Source organism: Sardina pilchardus, chromosome 15 (assembly GCF_963854185.1).
Source record: "Sardina pilchardus chromosome 15, fSarPil1.1, whole genome shotgun sequence".
NCBI classification, from domain to species: domain Eukaryota; kingdom Metazoa; phylum Chordata; class Actinopteri; order Clupeiformes; family Clupeidae; genus Sardina; species Sardina pilchardus.
Window position 1 is genome coordinate 28,620,513 of NC_085008.1, and position 16,094 is coordinate 28,636,606.

General features: G+C 48.2%; 1 protein-coding gene across 6 annotated transcripts in view; it reads right to left on the bottom strand.

Moving 5' to 3' along the window:
* The window catches only part of suco (SUN domain containing ossification factor), a 60,251-nt gene that overhangs the window by 15,219 nt on the left and 28,938 nt on the right, over window positions 1–16,094 (bottom strand). For 2 of the 6 annotated variants that reach the window (XM_062557060.1, XM_062557065.1), the window contains exons 2-15: window positions 15,939–16,053; window positions 13,220–13,339; window positions 12,078–12,487; window positions 10,879–11,010; window positions 10,294–10,426; window positions 7,849–7,933; window positions 5,734–5,861; window positions 5,326–5,393; window positions 4,472–4,579; window positions 4,230–4,335; window positions 2,654–2,674; window positions 2,283–2,338; window positions 743–834; window positions 415–483 (exon numbers count right to left, since the gene is read on the bottom strand). In XM_062557060.1, coding sequence (XP_062413044.1) covers window positions 415–483; window positions 743–834; window positions 2,283–2,338; window positions 2,654–2,674; window positions 4,230–4,335; window positions 4,472–4,579; window positions 5,326–5,393; window positions 5,734–5,861; window positions 7,849–7,933; window positions 10,294–10,426; window positions 10,879–11,010; window positions 12,078–12,487; window positions 13,220–13,339; window positions 15,939–16,053 — 1,643 coding nt within the window. The remainder of the gene's footprint in view (window positions 1–414; window positions 484–742; window positions 835–2,282; window positions 2,339–2,653; window positions 2,675–4,229; window positions 4,336–4,471; window positions 4,580–5,325; window positions 5,394–5,733; window positions 5,862–7,848; window positions 7,934–10,293; window positions 10,427–10,878; window positions 11,011–12,077; window positions 12,488–13,219; window positions 13,340–15,938; window positions 16,054–16,094) is intronic. The other 4 variants (XM_062557061.1, XM_062557064.1, XM_062557063.1 and 1 more) reach the window with 4 other exon arrangements.

Below are 16,094 nucleotides of genomic sequence, written 5' to 3' on the forward strand. Positions count from 1 at the left end.
CATTTCCTTTCATAGTTCCTACATGTATAATCCCACAGAAACTAAAATATGCACCACAAACGTATTCAACATGAAATAATCTGCAATGAGACGTTTAATACTTGTTGTACAGTATAAACCAAACCTGACGATGTCAGTGCAGGCTTATAGACGTCTATACTGTATATACTGTACATACACTGGCTGCTCTATAAAATGCACAGATGCTTGTAATGAGTAGCATGCTTCTCATCAGCTCTGCCTGCGGCTACAGCCTCCCACTCTAGAGCTGGTGGCGTCACTGATCCAAGTCATTTATGTGCCATAGCCATGCCTAATGAACCCCGAGAGGCAGGCCTAGCAGGGGAAGCAGTGATGTGTATGTGTGTGTCTGTGTGTGTGTGTGTGTGTGTGTGTGTGTGTGTGTGTACGTACTTGTTGCAGATCCCAGCAGGTTCTTTGAGGATTTGTCTTCAGATGGGACGTAGCCAGGAACGTCATCTGCTGAGAGAGAACAGGTATCTCAGAACACTTAAAGCTCAACCGAGGGGTCACCCGAGCGCACTGACTCAGAGAGACAGCCATGCAGGCTACAGCACACAAGCCATCCAAATAAAGCCCTCAGGGCAGATCAAAGTTGGACTACATGTTTTGTTTACAGTTCCACAGAGTTGGCTCAAGTGCACCCAGCCCGCACCCACACACAGACATCTCTCCGAGAACACACAGCTGAGGCGGAGGTGGAGGTGGAGGTGCTACCAACCGAATTCCTCGTCCGGGTACTCCAGCCTCTCCGCGGGGTACTGGGACTCGGCCAGCTCATCGATCTCCTCCACCATGCTGGTCCCGAACACTCTGGGAAACGCAGAGCACGTCTTTTTTAAGCAAACGAATAAACAACAAAACAAAGATATCAAAGATATCTAGCACAAAGAAATGGATGAAAGGGGCAGAAGGATTTTTTTAGTTAATGAATAATAATGTGATAATAAAACAAAGATATTAAGCACACAGAGGGGGGGGGGGGGGCAGAGGGCTAGATAAAGCCACCTGTAGGGGCATAGGGAAGGGAACAGCGGGACACAGATCAACAGAGATGACGTATAGCGCTCCCTATATACTATCTTAAACAAACAGGGCGGTAATCACCCCGCCATGCCCACAGGGTGATAACCAAGCGCCCGCCGCATCGGCAGGGTCTCAGAACTCGGCTACGAGGGGGGCCATCGGTACAACTTATCTAGCAGCTCCACGCCACGGCCAGGTATAGTATACTGCACTGAACTTTGCCCCAGAGCTCAGCTGCTTTTGCGGAGCATCGGACCAGTTTAGGAACAGGTTTTTATGGCTCACTGCTGCTTCCTTAGCCACAGGCGCAGGGGGGTAGGAGTTGGATGGGGGGGGGGGGGGGTTAGGGTGGGGGCGTGTAGTTGTATGCAAAGAGTACAGAAGAGTGAGTGTAGTCAGGCGAGGGGAGGCCTGAGGGGGAACTGGTGCACATGCCTGGGCATGACGACGAGGCTAAGGATTTCATTTTAATATTAGTAGCACACTCCTTTAGAAAGACTAAACAGAGACACAAGCGGAGCTCCAGGGGAGGATCAGGCACTGCTGCTGCTGCTGCTGCTGCTGCTGCTGCTGCTGGATTGAGGTCATCTGAGGGAGGCTGTTGCTGCCTGGCCTCCATTTCGCTCCGTCTCCCGGAGTCTGGCAGCGCTCCAGCCCGGGCTGAATGTACGGAATTTCCATATGGAGGCGAGAGCTACAGAGAGCTCCAGAGCCCCATACAGGGGTGAGGGGGAGCCGTCCGGCCCGCTCCCTGCCCCCCTACTCGGGCCCCACAGCCCCCTTTCAGCTGCACAGCAGCCTAGGAAGCCTCCAGCAGAGACGGAGAGCTTTACATGCTACCTAAAGCAAAGTCTCCCAAAAGCCCTCGCGCTGGTCTAGCACAGGCTGGATGAGCCCGCATCTGAGGGTCTAGCGAGAGGAACCAAATGAAAGAGTTCCTGGGGCTCAGGGGTAGAGCTGGATGATAACGCCAGTCAAACTCAATCCCTCTACTGAGCATTGTGAGGCCACTCAAATACACATCTGCTTTAAGAACAGCATCAATATAAATCGATATCACCAATATAACGGCAATATAAATATACAAGCATTACGCATGGCAGTTAAAAGATAACTGCTAAACGGATGACCTACGTTGTGGCTTCAGTAAACAGGCAGCATTTATTTGACATCCCCAAATGAATGCATCCAATAAAACCACAAGCAAACACATGCAAATGTGTAGCTTGGCTCACCTGAATAGGCTGAGGGGGCAGAAGTGCTCAGACCCAAAGTGCGAGAGAAGTTCCACCTACGGACATGAAGACAAAGAGCCCTTATTAATGAACAGATGCATCTCACCAAGCAGTGAAATCTATATTAAAACATTCAGAATCAAGTTCTTCATTCAGTGGAAAATCAAAGGCAGTGCGTGAGGCATTTGCGAAGCTGATTTGCAAAGTGAATTTGAGTGAGTGTGTATGTGCTGGTTATTCTTAGTATGTGTCTCTATGGGCGTCTTTGGCAAAAACAATGTGTCTCGGTCATGCATTACAGGTAACTCTGCCACTGCCACCAAAAAGCCCCCTTTTACCGTGCGTTCAAACTAAAACAGGAGAATGCTAACCTTCATGTACTTGATGAACATCTGAGGCAAGAGGAGGACAGGAGAGAGAGAGGGAGAGAAAAAGAGAGAAATCAGTAAAAAAAAGACTTGATTCATGCCACAAGCAAGTCAAGCAATTTTGTCTTTCTTTTGTTTTTTTGGTTTGATTGATTTTTTTTCTTTTTCCCTACTGTTACAAAACAAGCAGCATTGTTTAATGGGAGGGGCACGAGCTCTAAGAGAAGCTGCATAACATGTAGGAAATAACAGAGACAAAACTAGCAAGAGAAGAGCTTTGACAGAGAGAGAAGGAAACGGTGTACACACAGACACAGAGTGTGTGAGGCAGGGAGAGAAGAAAACCGTGTACACACTCACACACACACACACACTCTCACACACACACACAGAGGAATATGAAGTCACATCCCAGAGGAGAAGAGTCAGATAAGCAGTGTCCGCATGTGCTGCAGGACAAACACAGCCGTAGAGTGGCGCACGGCACTAGTGCTCGAGCGCCCTCCAAGCTCTCCTTCCATAACACCTCCTCCCACCTCACCACCCTCCCAACCTCAGGCACTGCTTACAAAACACCTCCCTGATGATTTCATAAGCTTGCGTAAATCATCATGGCTGCCATTATAAGGCCAGTCAAGTAGCAAGCAGCCCACAATAACCATATAAGTGCCTGAAGAGTCGTAATTAACCCGCAGGCAAAACTACCGCAGGACAGGACAAGAAAGGCGACGGGAAACATCAAAGCGAAGAGGAGCACAGAAGGAATGAATAGAGAAGAGAAGAGAAGAAAAGAAAAGAGGACAGCCAAAAGCAGTGTTTTGAATATCTATCTAAAGGAGCTCAGCGCTAACCTGCTGACTAGCATGCTTCAGGAGCATCCAAAGAGAACACCGCTAATCTAAACAGAGCTTCCTCAACCAGTGACTGTGAATGCACTTTCACCTACAATCTACTCTAGCACAAGCAGAATGGGGATGAATGGGGCGTGACATTGCTCTGTTGCCCTTTATACCCCTCTTGAAGGGGGCATTTGTGTCTTTCTGCGGCTCTCGCACAATGATGGTCTGTGCAGGACTGTGTTGTCGCCACTCCACCCCGGAGGTACATTAGTCAATGTGACTTTCAGATTCCTCGGCAGCACTTGTCATATTACCTCCCACCCCCATCCTGATATCATCTTCAGTTACATGCATCCACACACACACACAGAGACAGATAATACCCTGGCAAGGGTAATTGTTGGGGATCATCCATGAAAGGTCATCCTCTATTAGAAGATCCTCTGTGAAGCCCCTGGGGACCAGAGGCACCTACCGTGGTCATGGGACATGGGACACGGGCCTGGGGACACGCAAAGCTACTGTAGAGCGCTCTTTAGTCAGCTGCTCATGCTGTCTGATGAGCAACACTGAGGCACCACGTGGAGAGAAGCGTGTCACATGACCTCCTCGTCACATGACCTCCTCGTCACTTTCACCAGCACCAACAGCGTCCACACTAGAGAGGAGCCCTGGTCACGTGAGCGCCCGGGGAAACACTACTCTTGCACTCGTGTCCTCATCCAGCTGATCATTCTTACCTTGACGTATTTAGCGTAGAGCTGCTCATCCAATGGGAAGCTCTGGACCGTGCGCTGGTCGCGGGCGTGGAACGTTCCCAGTTTGATCCACTTGTTGGTTGGGTACCTGAACAGAAAAGGCTGGTGTGACTCAAAGCAATACGGAGGAAAGCTTGATAAACTCAGTATCACATAACTGACAGAGAGACTGAGAGATAAATGTGTGTGCGTATGAAAGCTTGTGTGAGTTTGTGGGCCTGTACCGGTCACTGATGGACACCAGGAAGTCTTTGGGAGTGGACGAGAAGAGCTCGAAGTTGGCAATGTCCAGCTGCTTCACTTGGATGGGCTCACAGAGCTCAATGACGAACCTGGATGGACAGAATCAGAAAGAGAGAGAGGGGAGGAAGAGAAAAGGAGAGAGAAAAAGAAAAAAATAACGTTAAAAAAAGTGGCGAGGCTGGTGAGTCAGCTGGACATGCCCCATGGGTCACTCTGTATCCCCTCTCCACCCTGTGACACGGCAGACCAGGAGCAGGGAGGAGAGACACAGAGAGAGGGAGAGAGAGAGAGAGAGAGAGCGAGAGAAAGGGTAAGGGAGACAGAGAGAGAGAGAGAGGGAGGGAGGGAGAGAGAGAAAGAGAGAGAGAGAGAGAGAGGTAGAGAGGGAGAGAGAGAGAGAGAGAGAGAGAGAGAAAAGGGACATGCAGAGCAGTGCCGATGAAGGAGGGTGGGTGCAAACATCTCAAGGCTAAAGGGGTGACTCATAGATGCGTGGGCCGTGGGCTCAATCACATCAGCACAGCACAGCACAGCACAGCACAGCACAGCACAGCACAGCACAGCACAGCACAGCACAGCACAGCACAGCAGGCAGGGGGGACAGAGAACACAGAGGACACAAGCACACACAGGAGCCAAAATCAGAAGAGGGGGAACAGAGAATAGGAAGAGAGAAGGAGGAGGAGGGGAGAAGAAAGAGATGGAGATTGCACAGGAGTTGTTGCGAGCGTATAATAGATGTTTTTGACAGCTGACATGCACCCAAAGAGAGTGGAGAGGACAGGTGTGTGTGTTCCAGAGCTGATAGGGAGCTGATGTGGCGGGGCGTACTCACCAGATCTTGTTACTGCAGGGGTTCAGCATGTAGATGTCCATGTTCTCCATCAGGATGGCCGACGTGCTCTGAGGGAGAGAGAGGCACACACACACACACACACACACACAGGTCACACTCAACGTCTAGTGTGTCTGACGGACCTCACACCCTGTCTCATGGGTCAACTTTCCAGCTGACAAACTCAAACTCAAAACTTTCTCCCCAAACTCATCCATCACCTCACAGCAGCCATTTTACAGGCAGAGAGAAAGGCAGACTCTGAAAGGTGCTATACAAATAAACCTTATTACTATTACTATTATTATCATTTAGTAGTAGTAGTAGTAGTAGTAGTACAGTAGTATCAATGAGATCTATGGCTATTGCCTACATTTGGCCCTTTATTTGTGCTGTGCTGTGCTGTACCTTGGCCTCGCTGTTGGCAGACAGGATCTTGGCTCCACACTCCACGGAGGCGTAATTGTTCTTGAAGTTCTTCTGGACCTTCTTCACTGGGTGGGGGTTCCCGTGGGAGGAGGTGTGTAAGGACTGACCTGGAACATGGAGGGGACTAGTTAGGAAAGCCAGCACACCTCCACAAGATATGGGTCCATCATATTGCACTGTGTGTGTGTGTGTGTGTGTGTGTGTGTGTGTGTGTGTGTGTGTGTGTGTGTGTACACACGCATGTCCACCGTTGGACCCTGAACATGTGCCATGCATGGCAGTGGCCTCTATTTTTCCAGAAATCCAGGAACAACTTATCACCTGTGTGTGCTGTAACGGTGGCTATAGGGTACAACCTGTATGCAAACACTATCTCAAACTGATAACACACTTAGGGTACGGACACTCCCCTGCATGTACCTGCCACCTGAGTGCACTCATTGACACACACACACACACACACACACACACACACACACACACACACACACACACACACACACACACACACACACACACACACACACACACACACACACACACACACACACACACACACACACACACACACACACACACACACACACCCTAATATCACCACTGCATCTCTGGGAAAAACAGAGAGATTCATTAATCTTTGACAAAATATGGCCTGTTAAAGACACGAAATGACGGCATCAAAGGCTCAGTTGTTCGCTCCTTTGCCTGGAATGAGAACAGGGACCATGTAATTGTGGCTGACTTGGAGCCAGTGTCCCTGTTCCCTAATTGCATTCCCTTTGGCCTGTCCCTGGGTGTCCCTCTTCCACAAGCCTTCACTACGCGCACTCATTCACTCATCCACTCATTCACTCACTCACTCATTCAGTGTTCTTCTCTGGTGTGCGTGCAGCGATCAAGCGTACACTCGACTTGTCAGGATCAAAACTCAATACAATAGACAGGAGGATCTAAGGAGAAGGGACATGTCCTATAGTCCAGCTACAGAGAACTCTGCAGCCACAGAAAGGGCTCATTAACTCTTTCACTGCCACCGCCTCCAGACTGTACATGACATATGTGGTGAGTGGACACACACACGCATGGGTGACTCCTATTATGCTCCTGACCTGAAGGGGTTAAGCACACACAGCAGCACACTCCATGACCTAAGAGCTCTGAGAGAGTTAACTCCGCTTCAGCAGATCGGGCTGGTTCATTACTGAAGCAGAGAGGTGTGTGTGTGGGTGTGAGTGTGTGACAGTGTGTGTGTTTGACAGAAAGAGAAAGACAGGGAGAAAGAGTGACAGAGAGGGAGAGAGAGAGAGAGAGAGAGAGAGAGAGAGAGAGAGAGAGAGAGAGAGAGAGAGAGAGAGAGAGAGAGACGGAGGCTGAAAGACAAAAAGGTTATGCAACGTTCACTGTGCACGCTCTACTTCCTACAAAAGGCCCGTGGCGACAGCGCTAGCAAAATGTGGCCCCCCACGTGGCACAGACGAGAGGAGCAGGAGAGATGAAGAGGAGGAGATCTGGACTTAAAGGGTTCCCCGTTTACTGTAGGACTGAGCAGGGGATCTAAAGGGTTCCTGGTTTACTGTAGGACTGGGCAGGGGATCTAAAGGGTTCCCCGTTTACTGTAGGACTGGGCAGGGGTTCTAAAGGGTTCCCCGTTTACTGTAGGACTGGGCAGGGGATCTAAAGGGTTCCCCGTATACTGTAGGACTGAGCAGGGGATCTAAAGGGTTCCCCGTATACTGTAGGACTGGGCAGGGGATCTAAAGGGTTCCCCGTATACTGTAGGACTGAGCTCCACTGTGCGTTCACTGGAGTAGAACACTGCTGGCGTGTGGAGGAGTGCGTTTGTGCACGTGTACACTGAACCAAGAGCATGCACTCAAATGCCACGCATGGAAAGATGTGGAAGTGTGTGTGTGTGTGTGTGTGTGTGTGTGTGTGTGTCAGTTACAAGTTAACCATAATACCCTTTTAAGTACAGTCAAGTACAAGTCATGTACATGTGCCCAGCTTCACTTATTTGTTTTGTTGCTTGTTGTGACCGTGTGTGTGTGTGTGTGTGTGTGTGTGTGTGTGTGTGTGTGTGTCAATGCGACTTACTCTTCTCCTTCTCCACCTCCATCACCTTCTTCTTCCACTCATCAAACGTGGGGATGTCCTCTTTACTGGGCACAGAGGGGTCCGTCTGCTCAGAGGGACACAGAAATACACACACACACACACACACACACACACACATTAGAGTCCACAGACGTCGACACAACACGTGACACAAACGTGACACACACACACACAGGACCTACTGAGCTGTGAACGGTGGTGTGTTATGTAATGGGAATATGAAACAGTGGCTGTAGGCCTGCCAGCTAGCCACACAGTCAGCCGAACATAGCCCATGTGCAACTTCCCAATCCTCTTTAGAAATGATGCAGAGGAAATGGATTGGCCAATCTGTCTGGCCACTGTTTAAGTCCAGCTATTGACCTTATCGGCACCCAGGGTGAAAGAAAGGACACTTTCGACAGGTTATTTATTTTGAAATGCCTTTGCCTATTCTTCTACTCACAAATCTGCTTCTGTACATGATGCTAATGACATACCTCCTTACACAACATACACCCACACACACACACACAAACACACCCACAAAAAGCATTCCTCTTTCTCTCCACTCTCTTTCTCTTTCTCTGTCTCTCACACACACACAATCACTATCTCTCACACTCACTCTCTCCATCATCCACTCTTTAGGAGTGCGAGAGTGCATTTACTGAATTAAACTTTTAGAAGGCTGGAGAGGTGGTGAGAACTCAACTGAACCAACAGCTCTACCCTACACGAGCTCCCTCTCCCTGTTTACCTCCAATCTCCACACTAAACAAAGCAGACGCAGCCATAAGAGTTTTAGGATTTCAATAGGACAATGCACAACGTGCAGACACGTTCCTATAAATTCACCTAATCTAAACAACAGTCGCAAGCTCTGTCTGCTCGGGCCGGAGGAATGCAAAGAACTCTGAAATCCATTCAGTTGCCACACAAAAGGGAGCAAAGAAAATAAAGAGGGGCGATTGTGTTCGCTCTCTCGTCACGGGCCGACAGTGAAAGCTCCACTATGCCCCGGGGGACTGTGGGATACGTCGCCGCTGCACTGGTGGTTCCGTTTAAAAAGACACCTCAACACATCAACTATAACGTTTACAGAGAGTTTAAACTAAGTCAGATTCACTTCTCACAGTAGCCATGGTTCTAAACCATGTCATCCTGTACAGAGATAAACCGCAACCTCACAGTGTGACCAACTGCTTTGGGCACTGACATAACACTTTAAAGGAAGGGCAAATCACTGGATGACCTGTTCAATGCTGAGAAAATGTATGTGACCTGAGCATATCTAAATTATGATGTGGAGATACGCAAAAGGGGAAAAAGTCCAGCTTCAGAAAAGTAAAATGCCTACCATTCGCATGTTCCAACCGTTCACTTCAATCAGCTGATTCTGATTGACATAACACTTCAGACAGGTAGATCAGCTATTAGGTGCAGGAGTAGAACCAAATACCTAATAGGACTTTTACTATCTGAAGCTGGACTCTTCTACGTCTGCGTATGAGAATATGTGTTCAGTAAATTCCTGTGTATTATCCGCATTGTGTATAAGCCGCAGGACAGTGTTTTATGCAAGTTAAACGAAACAAAACCATATTAATACCACACCAACTGCCCCAGTGTATTAACCTAATCACTGAAGACATTTAGCAAAATCAATGTATAAGACGCGGCTAATAGTTGGGAAATGATGGTATGACGTATGCAGTGTTGGGAAGGTTACTTTAGGAATGTAATGTGTTACAGTTACAAGTTACCCTGTTTAAAATGTAACTGTAATATATTACTGTTACATTTAGTTTGTAATTAAATCACGTAACGCAACACTGAACACATGGAAATCAATGTGTAAGCCGCGGCTAATAGTTGGAAAATTACGGCATGATGCATGCAGTCTTGGGAAGGTTACTTTAGAAATGTAATGTGTTACAGTTACAAGTTACCCTGTTTAAAATGTAACTAATGTATTACTGTTACATTTAGCTTGTAATTAAATCACGTAACGCAATTACATGTAATTTGTTACTCGGCAACACTGAACGCATGGAAATCAATGTATAAGCCGCGGCTAATAGGCTCTGTGCACAAACGTTTTTAGTACTGCCATTAGATTTCCGGTGTGTTCGAACCTGCAGCTATTGCTATGGCAATTCGTGTCTACACGGACCCAGTTGAGTGTTGCACCTAGCGAATCAACACGTTACGATAAAGAAGGATTTGAGCACGTTGAAATTTGTATTATTGGGAAAACAAGATATTCCGTGTTTTAGTGAATATTTAAGGAGCAGAATAAAACAGAAGATGCCGTTTCAATATAGTTAACGCTCCACCGGAAGTCAAACGGCAGTACTAAGTGACTTTAGTGCACTGAGCCCATAGTTGGGAAATGACGGTGTGCCGCATATGGTGCAGTGCAGGTAGGAGTCCCGGGCTCACCTGGGGCTCCTCGGGCGTCAGAGACTCGTTTGCGCTCTGGTCCGGCTCCGGCACGACGAGGTCCAGAGGAGGAGGGAGGTCGGCGCTGGTCCCGGTGCCCCGACCCAGAGTGATGGACATGTTCTCCACATCACTGCAGATGATAGAGATAAATAGAGCAAAGGCAATGGAGGAGACCGTGAGTGGACAGCTGCAGAACAACAAGATAACTACAAGAAAAAAAAATACATTTCACACAGATTTATTTTTTTTGATGTTTGAGGGATGTCATCAATCCCCCTTTGGCTGACAACATGCTATGACTCAATGTGGGGAAGTGGAATCCACCAAAACATATGAAGTGGGCAACATGAACCAGGGAAATCAAACAGGGCGGGGGAGAGGTGGGAGGGGGGGGGGGGGGGGCACAGAACAGCTGAGCTCCAGCCTCCTCGGCCTGAGCGTGTGTGGGGAGGGTAGGAGTCTCTTCTTCACCGCGAGCCCCTCCTCTGCCACATTACCTGTCAGGTGTTGCCTTGTTTGTTTGTTTGTTTTTGTTTTTGTTTTTTTTTGTTGTTTTTCAGTGCCCGAGGGGCAAGTACTCACCTTGTGAGTGTGCTGCCAAAGTCAAGGGCTTCGCTGGAGGGGGGGGGAACCCCGGGGGCCGAGGCCCCTACCACACACTCACTGGCACTAGAGCTCTCTACGGGGAGAGCAGCACTGGGAGCCTCTAGTGCACTGAGGGAAAGAAATAATACGCCATTTACCCAGCTGCACTGGGACAGGAGAGGAGAGGAGAGGAGAGAGGGGGGGGGGGGGGGTAGGGGGGGGGGCAGGGAGGATTGAATGGCAGAGGGCGTACATGAGAGAGAGAGAAAGAGAGAGAGAAGTGAGAGAGAGAGAGACAGAACATAGATGAAAGATAGAAAGATAGATAGAGAGAGAGACAGAACATAGATGAAAGATAGAAAGATAGATAGCGAGAGAGAGAGAACATAGATGAAAGATAGATAGATAGATAGATAGATAGATAGATAGAGAGAGAGAAAGAAAGAGAAAGAGAGAGAGAGAGAGAGAGAGAGAGAGAGAGAGAGAGAGAGAGAGAGAGAGAGAGAGAGAGAGAGAGAGAGAGAGAGAGAGAGACGGTCAGCAGCACACAAACTGCCTTGAGGATCAGAGGATTGTCTAGGATTGGATTTGTGATTAGTTTGGTCATGAAGACCTCCATCAGGAAAGCGTGGGTGATTTGCCTTTAGTAGGAACGCTGGCCAGAAGCTCCTTCAAGCCGGGCAGAAGGAGTTAACTCCCGTCTTCCACTTGTAATAAGAACGTCCCGTTAAAACCGAGTCATTTGGAACAGCAAGAGGTTTCTTCACCGCAACAGGCAGCAGCATGGTAGGTAGGCAAAGTTCAATCAGAGACTTTCTGACAGTTCACTAGAGCGGAATGCAGCGGAGGCCAAAACATGGCGGCCAAAAGACGGCAAGCACGAAAATCCATAATGCAAATGTGAAATTCCAAAAAAAAAAATAATTAAGGGAATTAGGGTTTTGGGGGGGGGGCAAATCTGAAAAGAAAGCTCAAGGAAGGGGGGTGGGGGTGGGGTGGTAAGACAAAAGACTGGTCAATGAATGAATGAATGAATGAATGAATGAATGAATGAATAAACTAAAGACTGACTGCTAAAATGGAGGCATGCACTGACATGATCAGCAGCTGGCTTGATCAATGCGGCTCAAACGTTTGGCGGTGCGTTTCACGGCCTCTGGCAGTGACTGTGGCGCGCTGGCCTGGCGCCACCTTACCTGGGTGGGGCGTCGGGATGGGGCGAGGGGACTGAGGTAGGTGCTCCGCCCGGGACTTCGGCAGCATGCTCGGGGGTCGCTGGGCCGTCGCTGGGAGGCTCCGCCTGGGGCTCGGGACTGGGGTCCTTAGGGGCAGCAGCAGTAGAGGTGGAGGTGGAGGTGGAGGTGGAGGCCTGGTCTGTAGAGGCGGAGGGGTGGGGCAGCTCGGCGTGTACCTCTGGCTCGGGCTGCTGCGTGTGGGAGGCCGCTAGAGAACCCGGGGCCTGCTGGAGGTCCGCGGCTGGATCTGGCACGGTGGCGGGATGCTCTGGCTCCGAACCTCGGACCTCCTCGACCATCAGCACCACCTCCTCCTCCACCTCCTGTTGCTGCTCCAACACCACCACAGGCTGCTCCTCTGGATTCACAGTCTGGACAAACAACAACAACAACAACAACAACAACCTCCATTAGGACTTCTCCAGGATGGAGCACAGGAGTGCTCATCTAAGCGATGTACGTGTAACTCTTCCACAACATGACATCTGTTTTAGTCATGCCAGTGTCAATGTGTGAATAAGGATAATAAAGTATGTCTGTGTAGCATGTGTTTGTTTAAGATAGACTATTAAATCAGCTAATAGCCAATAGTATAGTTAAGTAACAACTATAGCAGAAATGTTAAAGGAACACACTGACTTTTTGGGAAATTAGCTTAATTACAGTACATTAGGCTAGCTATAGCCTAACTGGTATACAGTAACTAGTGTTGACGAAAGGTTGGTGTGTTCCTTTCAGAAAGCAAGGGTTTGCATTGCATACATACAGTATATTACACCGTGTCCTTACTGCAAGCGACGCGACCAAATGCGTGCGACAAAATCAGTTCCATCCCTGTATTTTCAATTGGAATGTCCTGACTGAATGCGATGCGACCGAACGCGACAAGTTGCTTTGCTACGCGACTTCTTCAACCCTGTTTTGTCGCACTGTCCGTTTCTATTTTAGTCACGTCGCGTCGCCTTGACATTAACTTCTTCACGACGTAACAAAGGTTCATTAAAGAATGTTAACGGATACAATGTGGACACAAACTATCCGACAGTCGCGCAGTCGCTTACAATTAGGAAACGGCTGTAAAGGTGATATGCAAAAGAACTCACCTGCTCGTGCTTGTCCTCCCTTGAGGCGTCTCCTGTGGGCTGGTCCGCTACTGCGGCCCTCTCGGACTCCAGCCCCAAGTCGTGCGATGACCGACCGTCCGTCCTCCATGACTCTTCCACCTAAGGGCCCAATCAATCACACACCGGTCACTTACACTACAGAGACACAATGGAGCAAAAGCAAAAAAAAAAACGCCTCTCCTAGCGCTACTAAACAACTGGACAAGCCTAATAGGTCTTACTCTTCTCAATCTTGACTATCTCTCCTTCTGCTTCCCTTGATTTAACTTGGCTTAAAGTGGCGCTTCATTCTATGCGAGTAGTACCCATTGCTGCACCAACATATCCTCATCACACGGTAGATTGATTGTGCCTTTTTTTGTAGTCCCTTTGGATAAAAGCGGCAGGTAAATGACTAAATGTAAAAAGCCCTTCTCTTAGAGACAGGCAACTGTTGCCTACAGAGAGAACACAAAAGAATAGGAAGACTGTTCAGTTCTCAAGAGGACGAAGTCAGGAGGCTGAGCTGAACCAAAACCTCATGATCTGAAAGCCACCAAACTTGATAAAAACATTGTTTAAAACCGCATAGGCGGCTTTCTTCAGCCATACTGAGAACACTGTCATAGACCTCAGTCCCCTGGCTTTAAGCATTAACAATTAACAAACTATTTCTGATGAACACATAAGGAAGTTGTGCAAGATCCAACCATGGCAGATATAGAGATCAAAATCTTATAAAGGTTAGGCAAGCAAACTGAACGGTCAACGGTTGGGGTCCTTTTGATATATTTCTTTTTTACTTTAGATGTTTTCAGCGCTGTTCATATACGTGCTGTTTATTGTTGACTTGATGTGTGAGGAAGCGTTTGACTATTTGTACTAAAAGAACTAGAACCTTCAACCTGGAACTGTTCATATAATTTTTCAGAATCTCAACGGAAGATTTACAACATGGGACTGAAGTTACTGAACTTCCTCTTTGATGAGGCAGAGCATGTCTACACAGCAGGAGCATTGGAGCCTTGAGACCATACATCACAAGTCGCTGTGCGTTGGAACCATACATCACAAGTCGCTGTGCGTTGGAACCATACGTCACAAGTCGCTGTGCGTTGACAGCTTGTACTTTACTGTGCTCAAAGTTTTGCGCAACAGGGATATTGTGAGGGTGTGTGCTTGTGTGCAAACTACGACTGTGGAGGACGTTAACATAAGCACATACACACAACGCCAATCAGGGGATGTTAAAAAGACACAGGAGCACTGTTTTAAAAAATACCAACGCCAACACCAAACGCCAACACCAAGTTTGACTAACAGCAGAGGTCTTATTTAAAACCAGCTTACCATTACCCTCAAGAGAGATTGTTTTAAGGAGGATTAGTCCATAGGTCACCAATGAAGACCTAAGAAGACCCTCTCACTCTATGGCAACTGAGCCATAATTCTTCCTAGAAACCGTATACGTAACTGACCCCAGTGTAAAGGGCGAAGGAGAACCTTCCCATGCCATGACTGCCGTATAGATAATCTATATGCCTGGAGACAGCCTGTCTGATAGAACAGGCTCCTCTTACAAACAAGCAAACGTTGCTCAATCTTGCAGGGCCCCTATGTGTAAGGACCGATATAGACAACGGGTACCTTATGTAACATATCTCAGACACGTACACACACACACACACACATACAGACACACACACACACACACACACACACCTCTAGTTTTGCATCACAGGTCAAAAATGTATGTGACCTTCCTCTCCACAAAATTACTCTGCATGTCCCAGTGGCTCTCGATGTCTGGACCAACCAGAAAGGCTGGGGCCAGAGGCTAACAAGGTAACTAATTACCGTTAGCTTTAAGTAAGGAACTTACAAGGCCTTTGAGGGAGGATTGACCCTAACTGAGCCTCTTTGAAAAAAAACAAAACTTTTGTGCGTATTTAAAGCAACTGCATAGGAGTTAGATTGGTGCTGTATGACAGGAGTGAGTTGGTGCATCATAAGCTCTCGTGTTTGTTTGTGTAGTTTCTGCTGGCAAAGGAGCTTATGAGTTATATTACATTAAGCAGACACTTTTTTGTCCAAAGTGACTTACATATGTCAACTATATTACTGGGGATTACATTGTCCCTGGAGCAACTTGGGGTGAAGTGCCTTGCTCAAGGGCACAACGGTGGAAGCTGGGAATTGAACCGTCAACTTTCAGACTACTGCACGCTAGCCATGCTAGCCACTACCACCATGGTGAGTGTGAGTGTGAGTGAGTGAGTGAGTGAGTGTGTGTGTGTGTGTGTGTTAGTGAGTGAGGGTTTATGGTGAGGGTTTATGGTGAGTGTGTGAGTGAGTGAGTGAGTGAGTGAGTGAGTGAGTGAGTGAGTGAGTGAGTGAGTGTGAGTGAGTGAGTGTCTGGTGAGTGTGAGTGTGAGTGTGAGTGTGAGTGAGGGTGTATGGTGAGTGTGTGAGTGAGTGTGTGTGTGAGTGAGTGTCTGGTGGGTGTATGGTGAGTGTGAGTGTGAGTGTGTGTATGGTGGGTGTATGGTGAGTGTGTGTGTGTGTGAGTGAGTGTATGGTGGGTGTATGGTGAGTGTGTGAGTGAGTGTATGGTGGGTGTATGGTGAGTGTGTGAGTGAGTGTATGGTGGGTGTATGGTGAGTGTGTGTGTGAGTGAGTGTATGGTGAGTGTATGTATGGTGAGTGTGTGTGTGTGTACCTTGTCGTGAGCGCCTTCCTCCCTCTGCTCCGTTGCCTGGAGGCCTCCATCCTGTGCGGAGAGTACTGGGCCAGAGGCGCTCTGGACTGAACAATGGACATAATGACCGGGGGACCTGCAACACACACACCAATAAACAGCACGGGTCACAACATG